The sequence below is a fragment of the Aulostomus chinensis genome, chromosome 16, assembly GCF_037954235.1.
Source record: "Aulostomus chinensis isolate RoL2024-O1b breed Wild chromosome 16, RoL_Achi_v1.0, whole genome shotgun sequence".
Classification (NCBI taxonomy): domain Eukaryota; kingdom Metazoa; phylum Chordata; class Actinopteri; order Syngnathiformes; family Aulostomidae; genus Aulostomus; species Aulostomus chinensis.
In genome coordinates this window covers 21994180-22014639 of record NC_141335.1, presented here as the reverse complement: position 1 = coordinate 22014639, position 20460 = coordinate 21994180, and the positions used below count along the sequence as shown (strand labels likewise).

Sequence of the window (20460 nt, the reverse complement as noted above, 5' to 3'; positions counted from 1 at the left end):
AACTGGATAAATCTCTCATATTTGGGTATCAGATGGTCAAGGACAGTGCAAGGTCCCCAGGTTTTGGGGCATATTGGCCACAAACTAGTCTCAATACTTTTTTGGTAAAATAGGAAAAGCTTTTAATATAAAGACTGCAATTTAAGACATGTAAAACCATGGCTATATATTGTGCAAAAGTTTCGGTGCCTTTAACGATACTACAAAATGAAATTAACATTGTACAAACATTACAAATACAAGGTTTTAGTTTTCAGCTCACACAGTAAAAACAGTTTCATGAGCTGAAAATAAAAACCCAGTTAAAATTTTGTAAACTTTGTCTATTTCAGCTCTTCAGTCTGACGTTTTGGCTTACTGGCATTTTTCAACTCAAAGCTTTTTCAGAAGCAACTTGGAGATTTACTCCTCCGACATTCAAATTTGGTATGGAATGCCAAGGCATCTGCTGATACTCGATTTCATTAAAACATTAAAATATTGAAGTACCACAAACAGCCCTTTGGGGTGTAGGCTATTTCATTTTTTTGCCAATATATACAACTGATTTGCTAGTACTGATATTATTGTACAAAAACAAGTTTTTAATGACACTGAGATTTTGTAAACTCTGACAATCACATGTCGACATAGAAAGTAACATTCTCTTTGTTTCCCAAAACTATGGAAAAATCCTTAAATGAATTATTTACCGCATTAATTCTTCATTCATAAACAACAGATGAACAGCAAAGTAGAGACTTGAGCAAAACTGTGCTGAAGTAAATATTGCCCATCGGCCAATATCGATGACCAATATCCAGTGATACTGCCAATATTACCATGCATCCCTGAAATAAATCTAAACATATACAGTATATACTGGTACTGAGCCTTTGTCCAACCAGTTGTATGTCTATTCTGTTTTAGTATTTTTTCATAATGTAAAAACTGGAGTCAAATTCCTCTCCTGTGTTCACACTGTCCAATTAAGCTTATTTTGACATATTAAAAATCAATCAAGTCATTCGTTTGGTCCTTTAGTCCACATTTTTTTTGGTCAACCCTGTTGTATTAATGAACGTGATGCTTTTCCCTTTTTCATCGCTGTTAAATGACAAAATAACTTATGAATAAAACAACTTCTTAATAAAGTATTGTACTTCTGCTAAAACTCATATTCCAAATAAAAACTACTCATTTAGTTCGTGTCCAACCAACCTGAGCCTCCGTGAGTTTTGTTAAATAAACACGGATGATGCACTTCTTACACTTTATTCTGCACTTATATAGCATATAAAATACAGGCTATAATTTATGTAAGTTATTGGCTTTGCAATAAGATGCAACCAAAAGAAAGCCTAATGGGAAACACTGTGGAAGAGCAATTTAAGGGTAGATGTGCCTGTACCAGTGCCAGGGGCTATACACGATTTGCATGCTAATCATCATAATAATAATGTAATCCCCAAAGCACTTTGAGTAAATTGCAAACCATTGGTCAGAGAAGGAAGCTTATCTAGCCGGGAACATGACACAAATATAGGTGACATTTGAATGATTCCTGGTAATTCACGGTCCCGTCAGAGGCCTGCCTCACCTCAATTAGAAGTGCTCCGAAAACGCCTGCTCTTCACTTCCCTTCACTGCAGAGGCTAACTATAGCTTCCTAAAGTTGTCCCAGCCTCCACTTTTAGCTGGGAACGTTCCTCTGCTCGCCTTGAGAACCCAAATGAAACATCAAACGATGTTGACAGTATCAGCCAATAACAGCTGTTCTCTCTTTCTTGTGCTGATGTTGTAAGAACAAGTTTGATTGGGTGTTGAGTTCAGCGCCACCGGCTCTCAGCCAATCCGCACTTTCTTACTGGAGACGTCACCGTGTTTACCCGGAAATGAGAGTTGCTCCAACGCGCCGACCAAGACCGATGTCGTAGTCTGTCATAATTTATCGTAATTTCGATCCGTTTCCAGCCTTAAAAAAAAAAAGATTAAACATGTAAATTAATGAATTTGAAGTATTTGTAAAGTCGGAATGTACAGTGGACTCCTGCCTAAGGGTTTAACAGAAGACGACCTCAGTCCAGATGAGGAGGGAGATGAGCAGGAGAGGGATGTTGAAGAAGAGGAGAAAGGCAGTAAAAAGCGTGAGAGCTCCGCTGAAAAGTTGAGCTCTGACGGGGAAAACCATGGCTCAGTTGTGGAGACACAGTCAACTCCGACATGTAGCCTGCCTGGAATATCCCGGGAAATGTGGCAAGTATGTTGTCTTGGTATGCTAACCTTAAAGAAGCAACATATGAGCTATATGCTAGCTATGGTTGTGTGTTGACTTAACTTACATCAGTGGCACCTACTGAAGCTTTATCATTAATCTTTCATTATACAATAAATGTACGATACCTCTGCGGTTGTGGAGCTCTTGATAATAGTCTCTCCTTTTGTGTGTGTGTGTGTTTGTGTGTGTGTGTGTGTATGATTTAAGAAATTCAGTGACTTAAAGAAGAAGAAAGAAGAAATAAAGATGTTTGGGGTCCCTCGAAGAAGGAAAAGAAGACGGCACAAGAAAGGTGATAGTGACAATACAGAATTTGGAGGAGATAAACCAAGTAGATCCCAACACAGAATGTCTCGACCAGACAGAGAGGCCCAAACTTTTACTTGGATGGCCTGAAAAACTGAAACTTTATTGTGGCAAAGCTAACACATAAGGTGTTGTTAGTGTGTCGTTTATCCGTCTGTTACTGTTTTCTATTTTAACTTCTGCCAAACCAATATTTAAATTGAAGATTTATTTTCAATTCATTCATCTGGCAAACCAAACTGAACCTTATAGATGACCAAATTTGGCTCATGGGCCCAGCATTGGGCAGCTCTGGTCTAGACCGTTAGTTTGTATGCAATAAGCAGAGCAACTGTTACCCAAAGATCCACCAAGATCACCCCATGACCATAAATATTTGAAGACTTTTCTTCAGGTGATGCTTATTTGTATTAAAGAGTCCCACAAGCCTTTAACTTTATCTGTTGTGCCAAAACAGGACCAGAAAGTGAGGAACAAGCAGAGACCAGGTACCAAAATGTTCCAGTTTTCCCTCTACAGTCGTTCATTTGAACAGCTACTTCAGTCAGTTTGAAAAATGTCCTCACGCATGTAACCCTGATTTCAGTGGTAGGATGAACATTTTTTTTCTGTCAGCAGAGAGCGTCAGGAGGAGCGGGAGAAGCGCTGGGACGGGCTTAAGCAGTATTTTGGTGTAAATGATCGATTTCATCCCCCTGCATGTTCCAACCCCCCTCCGAAGGTAACAAAGCCTCCTGCCTTCCATCTTATCTGCTGAGGTTTAATACTGTGTCTGTCGGAGCAGTTGCTAACACCATCCTTTGTGCTTCCATGCCACTGTATCCTTTCATTGTTTTATGTGATATGACATCTGGATTAGAAGAATCCTCATGGTAACTCAACCTGACATTGAGAAGAATATTAGGGATTATGTTCAGCTACATTTAGTGATAAGATTAGGGGGACTCGCCTTTCTTGTGTGGCTGAGATTAAAGTGAGATGTAGGTTTTTTCTTCGGAACAAATCCTCATAAAAACTTAAATTTTGCATGGCAGAAAAAGAAAGGTAGCAGCTCCAGACTCTGGTAATGTAGCTGGAATGTTTAAATCATCAGTGAGGTGACAAACAGTCTCCTACCTCGGTGGAAATCGTGAAAAAATTCCAACTGAACTTTCCTTCGTTTCTGTTTTTCTCACACTGTTTGACATTTTAATGCAAAAGCATGCAAATTGCCAATGAAGCAAAATAAGTGCAAGCTTGATGAACATTCTAGCTGACCCAGTGAATGGGTACCGCTCTCATTTCAATTTGAAATCCTTTTAATGATTATCTTGGAGTATTTTGTATATAATTTTTCTCAAAGCAGCATAAAATTGAGATTTTACTGAGCCTCATTTTGACGAGGGCAACTATGAAAGGATACAGAAATGATTAATAAGCTGAATAAAAGCAAACTTGTTACATCAACATAATGAGGGGGTCCTTCATTCCTCAAATGCAGTTCCTTGTAATTAATAGATCGTATTTCTTGAAATTCGGGCACATAATCACTCCACGAAAAAGCTGCAACAACGTAGAAATATTTTTTCATTATCTGCTAACAGCATTTTTTTTTTCCAGTGACCTCAAATGGCAATTCCTAACAGAGGATGGGGGTGATGGTCTGTCAGTTTGAGTTTCAGTAATGACGAGGGTTGTCAAAATGGGGTTCGGGTACCTCCAGAGGACCTTGAAGGTCTTTTAGAGGGTCCTCCACAAAACAAGGAATAATTTCAATACAGCTTTGATGCCATTGGAAAAAAAAGCTCCTCACTTAAATGTTTTGTTTTTTTTTCTTCTAATTTCTCACCAAATAAACCATGGACTTTAAAAACAAGGGAATTTTCTGGAAGAACAAAATTAATATAAAATATAGACGAACTGGCAAACAAGGACAGAGATGATCAAAATAAAAAAAATTCGCAAAAGAAAACCTAGGATTACAACAAGCGCCTCGATTAACAATCATTGTCATTATATATTCATCTGGAGTTTCTGTTATTGATTAATTGATGAATCGTTCGGTCATGTTAATTTCCGAAAGAGACTTTTCAGATGCCGTCTTTTGATTATTCAACCGTCCAAAACCCAAAGAACTTCATAAATTACAAAAACCAGTTAATTCTTTGTCTGAGTCTAGAATGTGTTTGAAATTTTTGCTTGAAAAAAGCTTGATGGAAATTAATTTTCTTTCTATTAACTGTTGTTTGCTGCTCAGCTTTCTACAAGTAAACCATTTCAAATCAGGTGTCTGAACATCGACCTGCCAAAGCTAGGTCGCTATTGAGGAAAATAACTTCAAATAAGGGTCCGTGGCTTCATAGAGCCAACTTGGGGATCCAGAACATGAAATGGTTTGACATCCTCTAAAATGTGATGATAATTGACATGTTACACCAGTGCAGAATAACTGAACTGTACTAAGAAGTCAAACTCCGGCAACAAGAATAATGGGAAGGCAAATGTTTTAGGCTGAACAACAGATCCTTTTAACAAACGTACTAATTCTGTGTTTTTATGTTTGAGGATTTGTTTTCATACTTGTAGAGATTCTCAAACAATACATCAGAGGAAACTCATTCATAATTACTGCCTCTCTCAAGTGTGTTTTCTTCGAACATGATGAAATTTTGGAGCCAAAGAAATCTAGTGCTCCTCTTCCTCAGATAGGCTCATCACAGCAGAACTGCCTTGCCATCAGTAACCGGGGGCTTCTCTGCACACTCCTCTGCTTAGGCCCGTAATGGAAATGTGTAATTAAAGAGTCACATTTATGTTTGGTAATCTCCTGTAGCATTTCTAAGATTTGCCCACTAATATCCAATCAAAAAGGGTTTCATTTGTGAAGGGAAATCTACATATTTGTAGTAATAGCAATCATATTAAAAATAAGGCCCTGGGGACTTTTGAAGTTACTCTTTGATTTTTTTTTTTCTCTCTACCCTTATTTAAAAAAAAAAAAGATTTTTTTTTTTCTTTTTTCCTTCTTCTGCAGTCCGGCCTAGAAAAGAGCATAGAGAGGGCCATAGCTGAAGGGGACATTGCAAAGGCGGAGGAGATGAGCGACAGACTCGCCACTCGAGAGGTACGTTGTGCTGATAAGAGATCTTTGGGGTGCTCCCTCTGTGACAAATCAGGCTAATGGATCCGTGGCCATTTCTGCTGCAAAGACATAGAGGAACATAAACACACGCAGACACCCACCATTCAGTCCTGCAGCCCTTTTTCCATTGAGTTAATGGAAAGCCCTCCCCTTAGTTTTGAAGTGCTGCAGTGTTAAAGGACTTTTGGCTCTGCTTTTTAATGAAGGGTACATTGCTTTCAAGCCAACTCTTAAATCATTCTCCAGGTAAGAGTTTCATACCTTTGAAGTGTACATGTCCCTAAATGCAGTGCCTGAAGTTTTGTAACTAACCGCCTTGGCAGGCATCAAGGATCAAGTGGTTTGAAAGTAATTTAGCATAAAATGTAGCCCACACACATATAATTGTGTTTAAAAAGACACACAGCCACGGTGGTTCTTTTCTACAGGGGGACTCGCCGTGCATTGAGCATCAAAGTTAAACTTCTTTGTTTCATGATGCATGTTGCTTACAGCGTCCCATAAGATTTTTTTTTTTTTTTTTAATTTTGTAATAGCAGCAAAACATGCAGCCCAGCTCTGCTCTTGGGATGCACTTGCAAGGTGAGCAGGCAGCTGTTTATGAAACTATTTTCCCCTGATTCTCAATTCCCATTTAAAGTGTTTCTTTTCATGTTACCTGCAATTTTACACAACGTTCATGTTATGACCGAAAGTTTTAATTATTTTAACCCACTCTCCAAGGAATCATGATTCCCCATTAGAGGAATAGAATAGAGAGCTATAGAAAATGCTGCTTTTGCGCTGTTGTCTCTGAAAACCATCCTCATCGTTCATTAGCTTTAGCTTGACATCAACACGGACACCCCACTCATGTCTAAAATTGAAGCTTAGGAGCACTACTTCACCCAAAACGTTTAATTTGCCTTTCAAGTACTCACAGCTGGGTGTCTTGAACTCCCAAAGACACTTTTCCCCCCTGCATACTTTGTGTGTGAAGTTGACTGATTTCAACTGAATGCTCCAGCTGGTTATGCTTGTACGTGTTCGTTCACTGTTGCTCTGAACCGTTAGTGCTCCGTGTTGCTTATTTTTAGATCAAATCAGAGTGTTTGTGGAGTGTTGAGCATATGGCTGGATGAGGAAGACGTGGATTATACTGGGCTGTGTGTTTGAGGTTTTGCACACTGACATTTTGGACTGTTTGTCGTTGTTAGTAGTAGGTACCTGTTGGCTTCAAGCTGATAAAATATTGCTGGCGTTTTCTGACTTCGACCAAGATGGCATGCTGGTGTGAAAACGCCCAACTTAAACCTGAATCCTGCTGGCCCAAAAACCTGCGTACACTCGTCTTTTGTCTCCAGTGGGAGCAGCTTTAATCCACACTAATTTCCTGATCAAATGATTCTGCAGTAGACACAGAGTATTTATCAGCTTCGGCTCTGATCGGCATCGATGAGAACACAAAAGATGGGTGAATGCAGTCATTTTTGACCATCCACCGGCGCCGCCAATCTCAGACCCACATACAACGAGTGGTTGAAGCTGTGCTAATAACAATATAGGTGGAGGAATGAGAGCTAGTCCCCGCTACTATCCTCCGTGACCTCACATTATCTCAGCCATAAATTCAAGCCATCTGTGTTGACGCAAGGGAGCTAGAACGTTGTCAATCTGCTGTGTGAAAATCAGACAGAAGCTGGAAATATGACCGAAACACCGTCACTGTCCTCCATGCTGCTTTTACTACAGCGACCACAAGCTTTACAATCCCGAGATACTGCACTCTGCTGCTGTTTTGACGACTCAGTCCACTTCTTTCCGGTGTGGTGACCGTGTTTGTCAGACACCATAAAAAGAAAAAGAGAAAGGCAACATCACCAACTCACAAAGAGAACAGGATCATTCTGCTTTGATTAGAGGGTTTACCCAAGTTTTAAAAAGGTGTGCAGTGGTAAGGGATATGTATTTGAAAAGTTTGAGAAATTCTTTAAGCCAGCAGCTGACCTCCTTAGCTTCCCGTATCTGGCTCCATAGAGGGAAAACAATTCTTCCAACCAGCTCATCTGAAGCTCTCTGATTAAAATGCTATGGTATATATATATAAATCACATTTTATCAAATGTACAAAGCTAAACTAGAAAAACAACAATTCTTCATTTTTATGGCGGGTTAGATTTCTTTCACCAAAGCTAGGCTAGAGGGTTTGTCTCTGTTTCTAGTTTTTATGCTAAGCAATGGTGTTACACTGACCAATGTATGTTTGTATAAGATTTTTTGTCAAAGCTCTGTCCAGAACCCCTCTTGAATGAATAAGTAGAGCCCCCCCTCCCTCCCCCAAAAAATCAGCAGTACTCTTCATTGAATTGCGATTACATGCATGGCCCCACTATCTCCAGTGTGTAATAGACACACAACAGAGTGGTCAAATATGAGGGAGTTAAATGAAAGCTCTTGTGAGTGGCACCTGTGCCGTTCTTTCAGAAAGCCTCTTAGAGCGCCAGTGGATTGGTTTTAGCCTGAGCCGAGGTTCTCGCCTCCCTGGCACCTGTCTTGCATTTTGCCAGAACCGTGATGGGACGTGACAGCAGTCTGGCGTCCACCACTCATTGTTTAGCAGTGATAACTTCATTTTACTAGAGTAGTGAATTGACCATTCTGAAATCCCTGAAACCTAAGTGACATACAGTTCTACATCATTCACTTCCCAATCCAAAGAAAGGGAGTGCTGAAATATAGGGGAAGGATGAAAAGAAGTGCTTAACACCAAAAGTTTGAAGGATTCTGAATCAGTTGGAAAGGATTATGCTATATCTTAAATGACGCAGCCTGTAATGCAGATTGCATTAAGACCAGCATGTTTGTATACAGCACTCCTGTTCACTTTTGACAGGAGCACTGTGACAAACATTTAGAGGATCAATAATCCCAGCTGTGGCCAGAATCAATTTCAGGGTTATAATTGAGTGGCTCATTTGGTACGGAATGGCTTAGATGTTTAATTTGTTTACGGTCATAACACCACGACAAGATTGTGGCAGGCTTTTCATAGAAACAATAAGAACAGGTTTTCTTTGCAAAAAATGCAAAAGCATTTCGACAGCTGTGAAGAACTAAAGAGGCCTGTTTGTCCCTCTAGGCATTGTTTTGTAAAGAAACCGCTGCTACATGTTGGATGACAATATTTCTGTGTATATTCATCCTCAATCTAACGGTTTCCTACTTATCTCCTCAAAGCAAAGGGAAATGGAGGGAAGATGGAACGCTTGCTGTCAGCTTCGCCCCTTTTATGAGACAAAAATGTTTGTTTCTGCTGTTTTGAGCTCTCTCAAATCAATTAATGATTTTCATTGGCTCTACTTCATTCTTTTTAATCTGAACATTAAAACAATTTGGTGAAAAACCTGCTTTGAAGGCTGCTTACAAATTCCAGGATATGTGCTCTTTCATCTGTCAAACTTCTGAGTCGGATATTGCCAGTTGAGGTTTTTATTCTCGTTACAGTTTTAAAATTTCCCGAGGCCATAAGTCTTTGTTTTAGATGAATTCATGAAGACATGCTCTGTATTTAAGTGAAAGTATTAACACCCCCGAAGACGGAGTAAAGAAATCACATCCCCTTTTAGGTAACAAAATATTATTAATGTCTACGTTGCTTAGACAAAGCTCCCTAATGCATTCCTTTAAACTGTGCAGATAGGGTTTCTTTTCTCATAAAGATGTCTGTGGATCCTCCTCAGCATGTTAATACTCCTTTTCACAAGCCATAGAAGACACAAAATAACGTGAAAAGCTCCTTCTCTCTAAAGTAGTTCCAGTAGTTCAGTAGATTAAAAGGTGCAAGTCCTCCAATTAAGAGGACTGGGTCTCCATCCTTTGATAAATGCACATTATTTGACACTGCTGCAAGTTGCATATGGGCTAATTAATTCTGTAATTAGCATAACATTGAGTGACTGACACATACAGTATAAAGGGCCAAAAGCTTCGTCAGGAGATGATGATAGCATCCAGCTGCTCATATTTGACAGATTGATTTCGCAGCAATTCTTGCTAAATGAGCCAGTGCAGAAAGTTGATAACGCATCAGCGCCGCAAAGCACTGTGGGGCTTTTTATGTCATCTCGAGAGTAGTGTGACCTACAGGGAGGTTAGTAATATATGATTTACAATTAGTTCAGTTTCAGTTAATTCATTAACAGTATACACATAACATGCTTTTCACAATATTCACACACTGACAGAAGGAAAAAAAAAAAACCAACGCAAATCTAATCCAACATGAGACCTGCATATGCAGAAGCACAAAGCACAAGCACTTTCCTTAAAAAAGACTTACACGTAAGACACAGTTTCATAAAGTGTCTGAGGGCCAACACATGAAACAGTCTTGGATACAAATGAATCCCCTATCTAAATTATGACAGCGCTAACAGTTCTGTCTGATGAACTCTTAAAAGTTACACCTATAAGTAGTTTTGGAATCAGTCAATAACCTTCATTTCAGTGTTATATTCTTGAATGCAGTGGTTTATTGAGCTGTACTGTCACATCCTGTTGGATGCAGTCAACAAATAGGATGTTTGCTTTTTAAAGAGAAAACGACTGCATGTGCAGTCTGTTTTTTTTGCGTAGAAATTTCATGTCCGTTATTAAAAAGGAACTCACTCAAGGATTATACGGACGTATTTCCATTCATCTTGACTCCATGGCAAGAATTAAGGACAATGTGATTCTTTCTCCAGTGCAGTTAAAGTGTATTGTCCACAAGTCGTGTACTCAGTTTCATATTGCTTTCTTTACCAAGCTAAATTAAATAACAAAGCCAAATTGTCTATTCATACAAAGGGCTCACCTTCATCTGCAGAAATTATTACAAATAAATTGGAAAAGTAAGGGTCCTTAGAGTGATCCCTGTGGAACAATACAGTGATCACCCCTTGATCGGATAAGGTGCTGTTATATATACTGTTATACTGGATCGCTTATGATGGACACTGAAAGATTTTTTTTCTGATCTCAATCAAAAGCAAAGTGTAACACGCTACAACGACAGATTTAATTTGTTCTTTTGTTGTTGTTGTTGTTGTTTTTTTACACACATAAGCCAAGTAGGGCGAGTTCTAGGGACGACCCTGATTATGAATAGAGGCAAAAAGAACCCAAAATCAGAGGTATGACTGGAAATCTAGAAGCACTAATTCTGTGGAATCTGTTTTTTTGTGGATATCGACGTTACCACAAATAAGGCAGCACCATGGCGATGCCATTTTTAGAGAGATAGATATATTAGTGGTTTTACCTTGACCCACTTAAAAACAATATAGACTCAGCAAGGCTCGGCACCTGCTTTGCCGGCTTTATACTCGGCTACTGTACAATATTCTTTGTCACACTAATCAACCCCTTTGTTATAGTATTTCATTCAACATTATCCCTGCAATAAATAATTACTCCTCTGCTGTTTCTTGTCTTTATAAAACAGTGCAGCCGTGGTCTTTTGAAATGTTGAGGAGCTGTACTTTCTATAGAGTAAGAGGCTATATTTCATGACAAAAGAGTGTCACACCACGTTAGAGCTTACATTTCCCCCATAGCACTCATCACAGCTATTAGAGCGGCATTACCACTTCAAAACAGAAACTCTCTTCAGTCTCTTTCAATAGGTGTTGAGTTCATATTATGACTACCGGGAGCTAAAGAATGCGAAAAATATGAAGTGGCCGAAGAGGTGTCCCTGTAAATATTAGAAACCCCACATGGTAGAGTAAAGACTGCATTTTTTTTTAAATTTTTTTACTATCAAGTCAATATCAGTGTAACTTTGATCACGTTGTTGGAATCGGTTTGATTTACAGTAGGTGGGAAATGTCCATGTAGTACTCCACATAGAAACTTAATATTCTTGGTAATTTCCAGGTCAGGTTTATTCCTCACGTTGATACATAACATCAAGTTCATGCAAGAAGCTCTTCAAACTTTACTCGTGTTTTTTAACCCACAGTCCTCTGACGTTAGATATATGTTGAAACTGAGAAGAGAATAACTCGACAGTACAACACACAAACAATTGCTGGCTCAGAGTTAAAGTGACAAGCAATATCAGTGTCAGTGTCGATGTCATCTTCCCACCTCGACTCATTTTTTCCAAACTCGTGCTGCCCCAGTGGTGGGTGGGCTGTAAAAGCATCTCACTGCAATAAAAACTTAAAGCCTGGTTTATGCTTCTGCGTCATCGACGCAGACCCCTACGCGGACCCTACACCAAAGCCTGTCGTGCACCTCCAAAAAATCCTGACTACGCGTCGCGTCGACGCGTCGTGACGTGAACGTCAAGGACTGTGATTGGTCTGCTCAGAGAAGGTTGCCGAATGCATGAAGAGGTGGAAGAACCTCAAGAATGACAAATATGTGCGTCTCCGGGAGAAAATGGCCACAAGAAGTCATGTTTGTAATGTTCAAAGTTTATAGTTTGATTCATGAAAGCAAACAGTCGTTCAAAGAAAAGCACTGGACTTTATGTTGTAAATAGTTTTGTTTTGGAATCCGACAAGAGCCCCCCTGAAACCATACAAAGACACAGCCACACCTCCTAGCGGCTCGGCAGTGAATTGCAGAGCAACGCATTCCCTTGACGCAGAACTTCGAATGCTCAATGACTGCGTAGGGGACTCTACGCTGACGCCGCGACGCAGAAGCATAAACCAGGCATAACAGTCAAATTACTTTTCATCCTCTTGAACCTTGCAGCGCCGATCACTGAGAGTGTTTATGTGCAGTAAAATCGCCTATTTCAACAGATGTGTAACATTCAACATACCTGGCCTGGTGAATTTCTGTCACATCACTTTTAAATATCAGCTTAAGGAAAATTATGGCTAGAAATCTTTGAATCATTTCAGAGGTGTAACTTTTTGCTTTTTTTGGGGGGGAGGGGTCTTTAAATTGAATTGTATCAATGTCAGTGTGTTGGTACAAACTTGTGTTCTTTCCTGGTGGCTTAACAATATTTGTGTCAAGTTGATCCAGCCAGTGGCCTGCTGCTGCTCTCCGGATGACCTTAACTTGATCAGTTGAAATCGTATGAAACTACCTATTCATTTCGATATCGCCCAGTTTACCATAATTAACCCTAGAACTCTGCATTAGCAGAGCAGTTATTGTAGCGTTTGAGCGCGGTTATAAAATCTCTCATTATGGCTCAGCTCAGATTTCAGTCATCAGCGCAGCTGCAAGGAAAACCCACTGTCCTTGAAATGCAGCCGTCGGAAAGCCCGACTTGAGAACTGTGACGCAAAGGTGGCGTGACATGTTGTCAGAGGAGGCATGGCGTCTTAGTTGAAACAAAGAGCTGAACTAAGACTGTTTCATCATATTTACATCCATTCTTCCCCCCAACCACCTTCTCTCCGCCGTGCCCATGTTTGTAATCAAAAAATTAATGAGCAGTGCTTTTGTGGAAAGTGGGCTTTATCAGATTCTGACTTTCCCCACCCCATATCAGAGTGTGAGGCTGACTCTGTCTCCCCTGCGAGCCCCCCGGGCCCCCACGCAGAGAGTTTAACTAAACTCTCCTCTTTGTTCTTTTTTCCTTCAGCATAAGCAATTTATCACCGAATGAACTTTTATTGTATCTCTGGATGACTCACATTAAATTTTCGCCCATTAATTTTGAAATGGATTTTGAAATGGGTACTAAGCTTTTATCAAATGCCTGGGAATCTCATTTGGATTATTGTATTTCATTAATTACTTGATAGACAAAGCATACTTTTCAATGTAGATTTGTGTGCTGTTTAATTAATTAGCATGTTTTCTCTTTTAATTAAAGCCATTTTTTAAATTGAAGCCCACAGCAAAACACATATATAATTTGTTTGTAATTAGGCCTTAATTGGTGGTAGTGGAAGCTTAGCACCCTTGGTTTCTTTTTTCATGATTGCCATTTTTATTGCCAGTCACTCGTTAATTAAACTGTTTTTTTCTAATTAGCTTATAAAACTGTTGATGGCATATTATTGTAAGTGTGAGTTCAAAGCTTGCTAATAAGCCTACCCTACTCAGAAGAGGCAAGATAATGGAATGTGCACAAAGCAAGTCAACTTTGAGAGATTTTTTTTTTTTGTCTGCTCCCTAAAGAAGCCATGTCATGTGTATCTAGCATCAGATTACCAGAAGAGAAAACGGAGACGTAGCCGTTCTCCTGCGCTTTCCCTGGAGTTCTTTTCTTTCTGCTCGCCGTGTAATTCTGTTTGTCAAAGTAGTGGCAAGATTACAAAAAGCTCTTATGAGGCTGCCCCATGAAAGACTGATAAACTTTCGAGGGAACGATGTGGGAACACACAAGCTTGGGAAGTACATTTGGACTTAGCATTGTCATGGAATTAATGGCGCAGTTTAATTTTGATATTGCTGTTACATTTGACGTTTTATGAAATAGACACAAATTAGCGCCGTTCCCACTGAGTACAACAGTGGATGTCTTCCTCCATCAGGACAAATAGTTCTCATGATATCATTTGTGTATGTCCACACACACAAATTTTGCACCCACGCACATTTTTATGTATAAATATTTTGAATTTTTACATCCGAAGTGCAGTTGCAAAGGGTAAATGTAACTTCAGCCTTGATAAAGAACGAGGTTGTCCCTTTGTTTCTACACTTCTAAATCTGAGACCATTACAAATCCTCCTTTGTAAATAATCCCAAAATATATGGAATTTATGTATATTTTTCTGAGTATATTTTTCTCAAAAGGGGCGGCATGGCTCAGAGGTAGCGTGGCCCTCTAGCAACCGAAGGGTTCCTGGTTCGAGCCTCACTTCCCCTGGTGACCATGTCCAAGTATCCTTGAGCAAGATACTGAACCCCTAATTGCTCCTGATGGACTGGTGACCCGTCCAGGGTGAACCCCAATGTCAGCTGGGATAGGCTCCACCCCCACCCCCCTGTGACCCAGAACAGACAAGCGGTATAGAAACTGGATGGATGGATGGATTTTTCTCACAAATACTTGAGTATAGCTTTTGCTGTATTTGATATTTTCAGCTCGGCAACTTGGCTTGAGATAAATTACTTTTTCGCAGTAGGGTTTTGTACATTTACATAAAAAAAGGATGATAAATAATTGCTCAATATTTCCTCTACAGCTGATCAAGTATTTTGACAATCAGACCAACTTAGGTGCTTCTAAATCCCCGATGTTAAGATGGGTGATGTAGATTGAAAACACAGGGCCGTAAAACGCAAGCGATTGAATGAGTTTGAATATGAGTAGAAGCCGCAGCGCTGTCATGAAAACCAGGAGCAATGGGAATGAACCTCTAGTGGCGAATTTCGGAATTATTTGCTAAAATGGTGGAACAACGAGGGACTTGCGGTTTATCTTATGTTTAATATCTGGAGGAACGTCAGTTATGTTATATAACATCCAAAAAGTGCAAATATTTCTGTAGCGGCATTACATTTGAATGTAAAATATTCCCAAATGAAGAGCTGTCATCGCCCTACTTTGTTTCATTCTAGTATACAGAAACGGCGCTTGATGCGAAGTATTTTATCGTATATATTAGGGTTAAAGCCTGCTTGTCGATCAGTTTTTGTATTTGACATTATTGCATTGCAGGATCGTTCTTTTTGACAAACTCCGTGTGCACACATCACATCTATTGTCCAGATTTCATTGGTTACTTCGCTTTATTGTCTTTTTGAGATTTCAAACAGATCAACCGAGTAAAACCCCGTAGCCTTTCTTTGTCATACGTCATGGGTGGTGTTGATTGATCTCTTGACCTCTTGACCTCTCCGATGTTGCCTCAACACTGGAGCTTTGCAGCCAGAAACACACTTTTCTTCCCCCTCCGCCTCAGCCCTGAGAAATTATGCTGAAATACCATGCGAGCTGCCTAATCTGATATTCATTCCTTTCTTATATAGCCCTCCTTGCCAAAGTTGACTAAGGCCACATTATTTAGGCATTAAGGTAGTGTGATAAGGGAATTAGGCTGGTCATTAATCGTTTACACGTCAAATGCAGCAGAGCAGCTCGGGGAGGTGATTTAGCGAGGCAAAGCCATATAGCCCTTGTTAATCCACCTCTCACACGTTTTAATTGGAAGAGGCTTCCTGGATAGGAAATTTATGAATGGCTTTAAGGCCATTTCTTCCTTAAAGCCATCATTTATTTCATATTGTTAATAGGGGCTTTAAAACTTTATCCACATGGAGAGGCGTTTTTTTTTCTTCTCATCTTTAATTCAGCTATTGTCTTTCAACGCTGTTTAATAGCGTCAGTGTTTTGTGAACCCTGCTCTGCTGGTAGACGTCCTAATGCTTCATGCATTCATCAAACACCTGAAAGGATGCAGTAGCAACTGTAAGAAGGTTCGTCTCCTGTTAGACAGCAGCCGTGTCTTTTTTTTTTTTTTAACTAGCATTGAGGCCCCGTGTTTAGGTCTCCACTTGAATCTCCATGACGACCCAAACATGAATGAACAGAAAACGGTACTATTGACTTAACCCTCCTAGTGGCCTTAAGCTGCTGCTGCCGCCGCCGCCGCCGCTGCCGCTGCCGCCGCTGCTGCTGCTGCTGCTGCTGCTGCGGCGCCAGCATTGTGCACAATGATTTTTTTTTTTTTTTTTGTATTCAGATGCACCAAAGGTCATAGTATTAATCCTCAGAATAAATCTTATTTTCACAGGGCTGTGCTCAGGCCACACAAGAGAGAGGAACAAGCCCAGCAACACAACTGTGATGGACATATAATTGTATATTAATATGTGCAGTGGGAAGAATTGCCACATAAACAAAGAATGCAGGAGGTTCCTTGTCTCCTGCCTTTATCCCAGCTTTGTACTTCCATTCTTATTTTCCAGCAGCCTCTGATGTGAAAGGATTTGGCACTAAGATGCACAGGGAGGGGGAGGAAGGGGGTGAGGAAAAATCCTGAAAAGTGGATCAAAAAAGTAAATGAAAAATAATGTCATATTACTGAAAATATGAGAGGCTAATTTGTGCCGACTTTTTGCTAATTTTGTTCTCGCCACAGAAAGAGGAGCCGTCACCTGCTCGGCGCCACAGCGCTGACAGTGCCAGTGATCCATGAAATAAGCTGCCGCTGGCTTTGTTCAGATAAGAATGAACAAATCTGCACAATGTACTGCTCTCGGAATCTCATTTTCATACTTGCATGCAGGCTAAAGGAAATAAGCTGTTTGCAGGCTTGATTAATCAGACATTTGAGGTTTTTTTTTTTTTTTTTTGTCTCTTTGATCTGTTCTGTCTCCTAGGTAACTTGGTTGACATTAATGTTGAGCCCCAGTAAAGACAATCGGGGATTGTAGACCGATAAAAAAAAGAAAAATGAAAAAGAAAAAAAAAATTAAAGACATTTATTGCTTTAAGTATAGAAAAGAGCATGATATGAAATGAAGGGTATGGAAGTCGCTTTTTAATTTTGGTTTTGGAATGTTTAGGTGCTTTGGAGACCTTTTGCTTGTCACAGGAAAGCAGGCTAATGTGGGTAATCCTTGTGAGGGGAAAAAAGGGAGAAATCTCTGTTTGTGGCTCTCTAAATGAACCCATTTAGCATCATGCTGCTTCATTTGATCTTCCCAATGAATGAGGCATCTTAGCCAGCGAGCTGTTCTTGGATTTGTCAACAATTTAATAAACATCTGCTTTATAATCTGGCCGTGCTCAGAAGCACCTCCACCAGCCCAACAAGGAGCAGGGAAAAGCCCCGGTGTGGTATCATCTGCTCGCAAATCTACTGCGGAAGTAAAAGCAATCACTCGTCATAACTCTCTTCAAGGGTAGAAAACATGATTTGAGGAATTTAAAAGCTATAAAATGGCAAAGAACTGTCATAGTATGTACGCTGCAGGTTATACAGACGCTTTGGCAAATCTTCCAGTGACTGTATAGATGAATGCCTTGAGGGCCCAGCCGGAGCCCAGCACTTGCAGCCAGCCGAAGCCCTTATCTTAAATCCAAGCAAAGTACCATTAATCTTTTTGAAAGACCTTTATGGCTTTTAATGTATCCCAAATTAGAACATTTTACACCCTTGGTTCCTGAAATATGGTGATAAAAAGCCTTTAGAGTTTAATTTTTCCTGCCTGCTCGCTCTGACCTGCTTAATCCCAGCATGCATTAGGAGATATTTTAGTTTCAGTCTTTCTAATAAAGTTTATCCCACTTAATTATAATTGAAACATTTTTTTTTTCCAGCAGGTCTTTTTTTTTTTCCTTTTTTTTTTTTTAAGTGGCGCAGTGGTGGCACATTTCTTCATTACCTTAAGACTTTCTTCCCTTCTGATTGTGCTTGGAATATTCCAGAGAATTACCCAAAGGTTCGGTGAAATTGTTCCAAGTTGTTTATCAAAGTTTGCCTTTGCTTGAGTAATAAACCTATCTCAGGAGTGATGGAAGAGGCAGGATTTCTCCCTTTGTTTCCTGCACGTGTGTGTGTGTGTGTGTGTGTGTGTGTGTGTGTGTGTGTGTGTGTGTGTGTGTATGACAGGGGTTATTGGGATTATTCTGCTTCACAATACACACATGTCTTCCCTGGGATTTGTGTGTTTGCTTCTTGCAGTCACGGTCATTCTCTTCACTTCTGGTTGCAGGGGCTGCGGCTACTATTCCAAACAGAAAAGTCTCTTTGCTATATTTTTTTTCTTTTTTTTTTCCACGTTTTTTGGTTTATGTTTTGTTTTTGTTATTGCAGTTGTTTAATTGTTATTTTAAGAGGAAAAAAAGAAGCGATCAATGTGAAAAGAAGCCTTAAAATGGGACTTCTTAAAAAAGCAATATACAATATTATTAGAATAATGACAATATCTTGGAATTTATGGAGCTCAGGAGCAGAACCCCACACACACACACTAACATACACATGAACACACAGTTATAGTACTTATACACACATAGACATACATACAGCTGGGGCATAAATGTGTATATGTACGTATACTTTGTGTTTTCTCTTTAACTGATGACTGACCTAGAGATGTATCCCGTAGCGGCACACCAACATATCGTCAGACGATTTTCGCCTGGCTGAGAACCATCAGCTGTCGTCAGATAAGATGGCGTTCACAGTTTCTTTGTGTTGCTGTGAGAAGAAATGGTTATTTTTGTCCGTTGTTGTTGTTGTCCCAGTACAAATGGGGAAGAAAGATCAACAAAAACAACACAAACCAAAAAAAAAAACCCAGACTATATTAGTGAACATCGATATCGGCCCAGAATTTTGCACTCAGTGTCTTCCTAATCATCTCAAGTCATCATTTTGGCAGTAAAATGGCTCACGTGACATGTATTTTGTAAGATGAACTGATTTATGATCAAAGATATTCACATTTGAGATGCTGGGATCAGTTTTTTTTTAATTAAAATGATGGATCAGTCAAAGAAAGAAAACATGACTTTCCAGTGATCATCAATCTAGTCATTGCAGCTCGGTTTAGGAAACGTCCGTTTGTTGCAATGATTCAAATGTTTCTGCCCTCTGGAAGAACTTCACCACCAGATGTCTTGAGACCAAAAGTAAACTATTGAAGAATTTTAAAAGAATAAAAACTATTGAACTTCAGCAACTGAAAATATATGGATTTTGTGTGGCAGTATGTTGAGTGCTGTGTGAAGTCTAAGATTCCTCATCAGGTTGACAGCTTTAATCAGTATCAGTGTTAGGATTTCATAAAAGTTCAGATTTCTTGGTGTAACGCATCCGTCCCGCACTCTGCCGCAGTGTGGCAGAGCGCAGCAGACACTTGTGACGAGAAGCTGTACTGACACATTAGTTAGAAAGCTTTCCTTTTTTTTTTTCCTGCCAAAGACTTATTTCCATTCTCTAATGGGCCTCTCCTCCGTCTGCCTCCAAACAGCTGGCTGTGAAAATCGCTGAAGCCGCCGATTGCCGTGACTTTGTGCAGCGCAAACAGGAAGAGGACGCTTTGAGGGCTGTGCAGAAGAGGAAGAAGCAAATAGCCTGGGGGTGCGTCAGTGTCTCCGCCATCATGGCTGCTGGGGTGTCAAGCGGAGTTAGCTGTTGAAGCATGAATTAGCTGGGCTTTTTCTCATCCAGAGATTGAAGTTTTAATATAATGTTTGTCCTTCTTGCAGATTCGAGGCAAAGAAACGTTGGGAAACCAAAAGCAACATGGGCTACATGTGACGAGCAAGCAGGAGAAAGGTTTCCTTTAATAAAACTTGTTTCTTTTTTCATGGTAGCCTAAATGGGTTTTGTTTTCTTTTTATTTTAAAGAGTTAACACCAGCAGAGGGGCTGTGTGTGTGTGTGTGTGTGTGTGTGTGTGTGTGTGTGTGTGTGTGTGTGTGTGTGTGTGTGTGTGTGTGTGTGTGTGTGTGTGTGTGTGTGTGGTGGGGGGTTGTCACACAGTCAGTTGGCTGAAAATCCATCCAGAGAGTACAAGAGAGCGAAAAAATGACAGAGCATTCAAATTAATTCCAAAGACGCCCATTGGAGTCTGCATTGTGTTATTTTTCCATTACATTTCTGTGATTGGAGCGTTCTGGCCTTCAAATTAAATCTGGTGTACATTACTGGATGATGCGTTTATTTATTGCTGTAAAGTGGGTTAATCATGAAGGCGCTCCTTTCTTCTGCCGAGGAAGAGAAAGGAAAGATTAGGCCCCTAATGCAATGTACAGGATAATGTGCGATAGGATTTGTGAGTAGAAAATGAAATTTGGCTGCTGTAAACTGTTGTGAGCAGTCGTAAACTGGAAGTTGAGCAGGCAGAGGGGGGACGTGTGTGTGTGTGTGGGG

The 20460-nt window shown here is 40.0% G+C and overlaps 1 protein-coding gene across 2 annotated transcripts; it reads left to right on the top strand.

The window, feature by feature from the left end:
* The first annotated feature begins 1859 nt into the window (after positions 1–1859).
* Positions 1860–19901, top strand: fam204a (family with sequence similarity 204 member A). 2 transcript variants are annotated; one of them, XM_086180406.1, is made up of 7 exons: positions 1860–2239; positions 2465–2549; positions 3021–3051; positions 3182–3284; positions 5577–5666; positions 19557–19666; positions 19795–19901. In XM_086180406.1, the coding sequence occupies exons 1-7, from the start codon at positions 2015–2017 to the stop codon at positions 19844–19846; spliced, it is 696 nt and encodes a 231-aa protein (XP_086036532.1). In that variant the 5' UTR covers positions 1860–2014; the 3' UTR covers positions 19847–19901. The 2 variants fall into 2 exon arrangements, with proteins under 2 accessions (XP_086036532.1, XP_086036531.1); XM_086180405.1 differs by having other exon boundaries at positions 3179–3284.
* Positions 19902–20460: the final 559 nt, after the last annotated feature.

Excerpts from the sequence above, each read along its gene's own strand:
- fam204a (XM_086180405.1), top strand. The coding sequence starts at position 2,015 with ATGTACAGTGGACTCCTGCCTAAGGGTTTAACAGAAGACGACCTCAGT. Across the intron at positions 2,550-3,020 it reads AAGAAGACGGCACAAGAAAG|GACCAGAAAGTGAGGAACAA; the intron begins GTGATAGTGACA and ends GTGCCAAAACAG. Across the intron at positions 5,667-19,556 it reads ACAGACTCGCCACTCGAGAG|CTGGCTGTGAAAATCGCTGA; the intron begins GTACGTTGTGCT and ends GCCTCCAAACAG.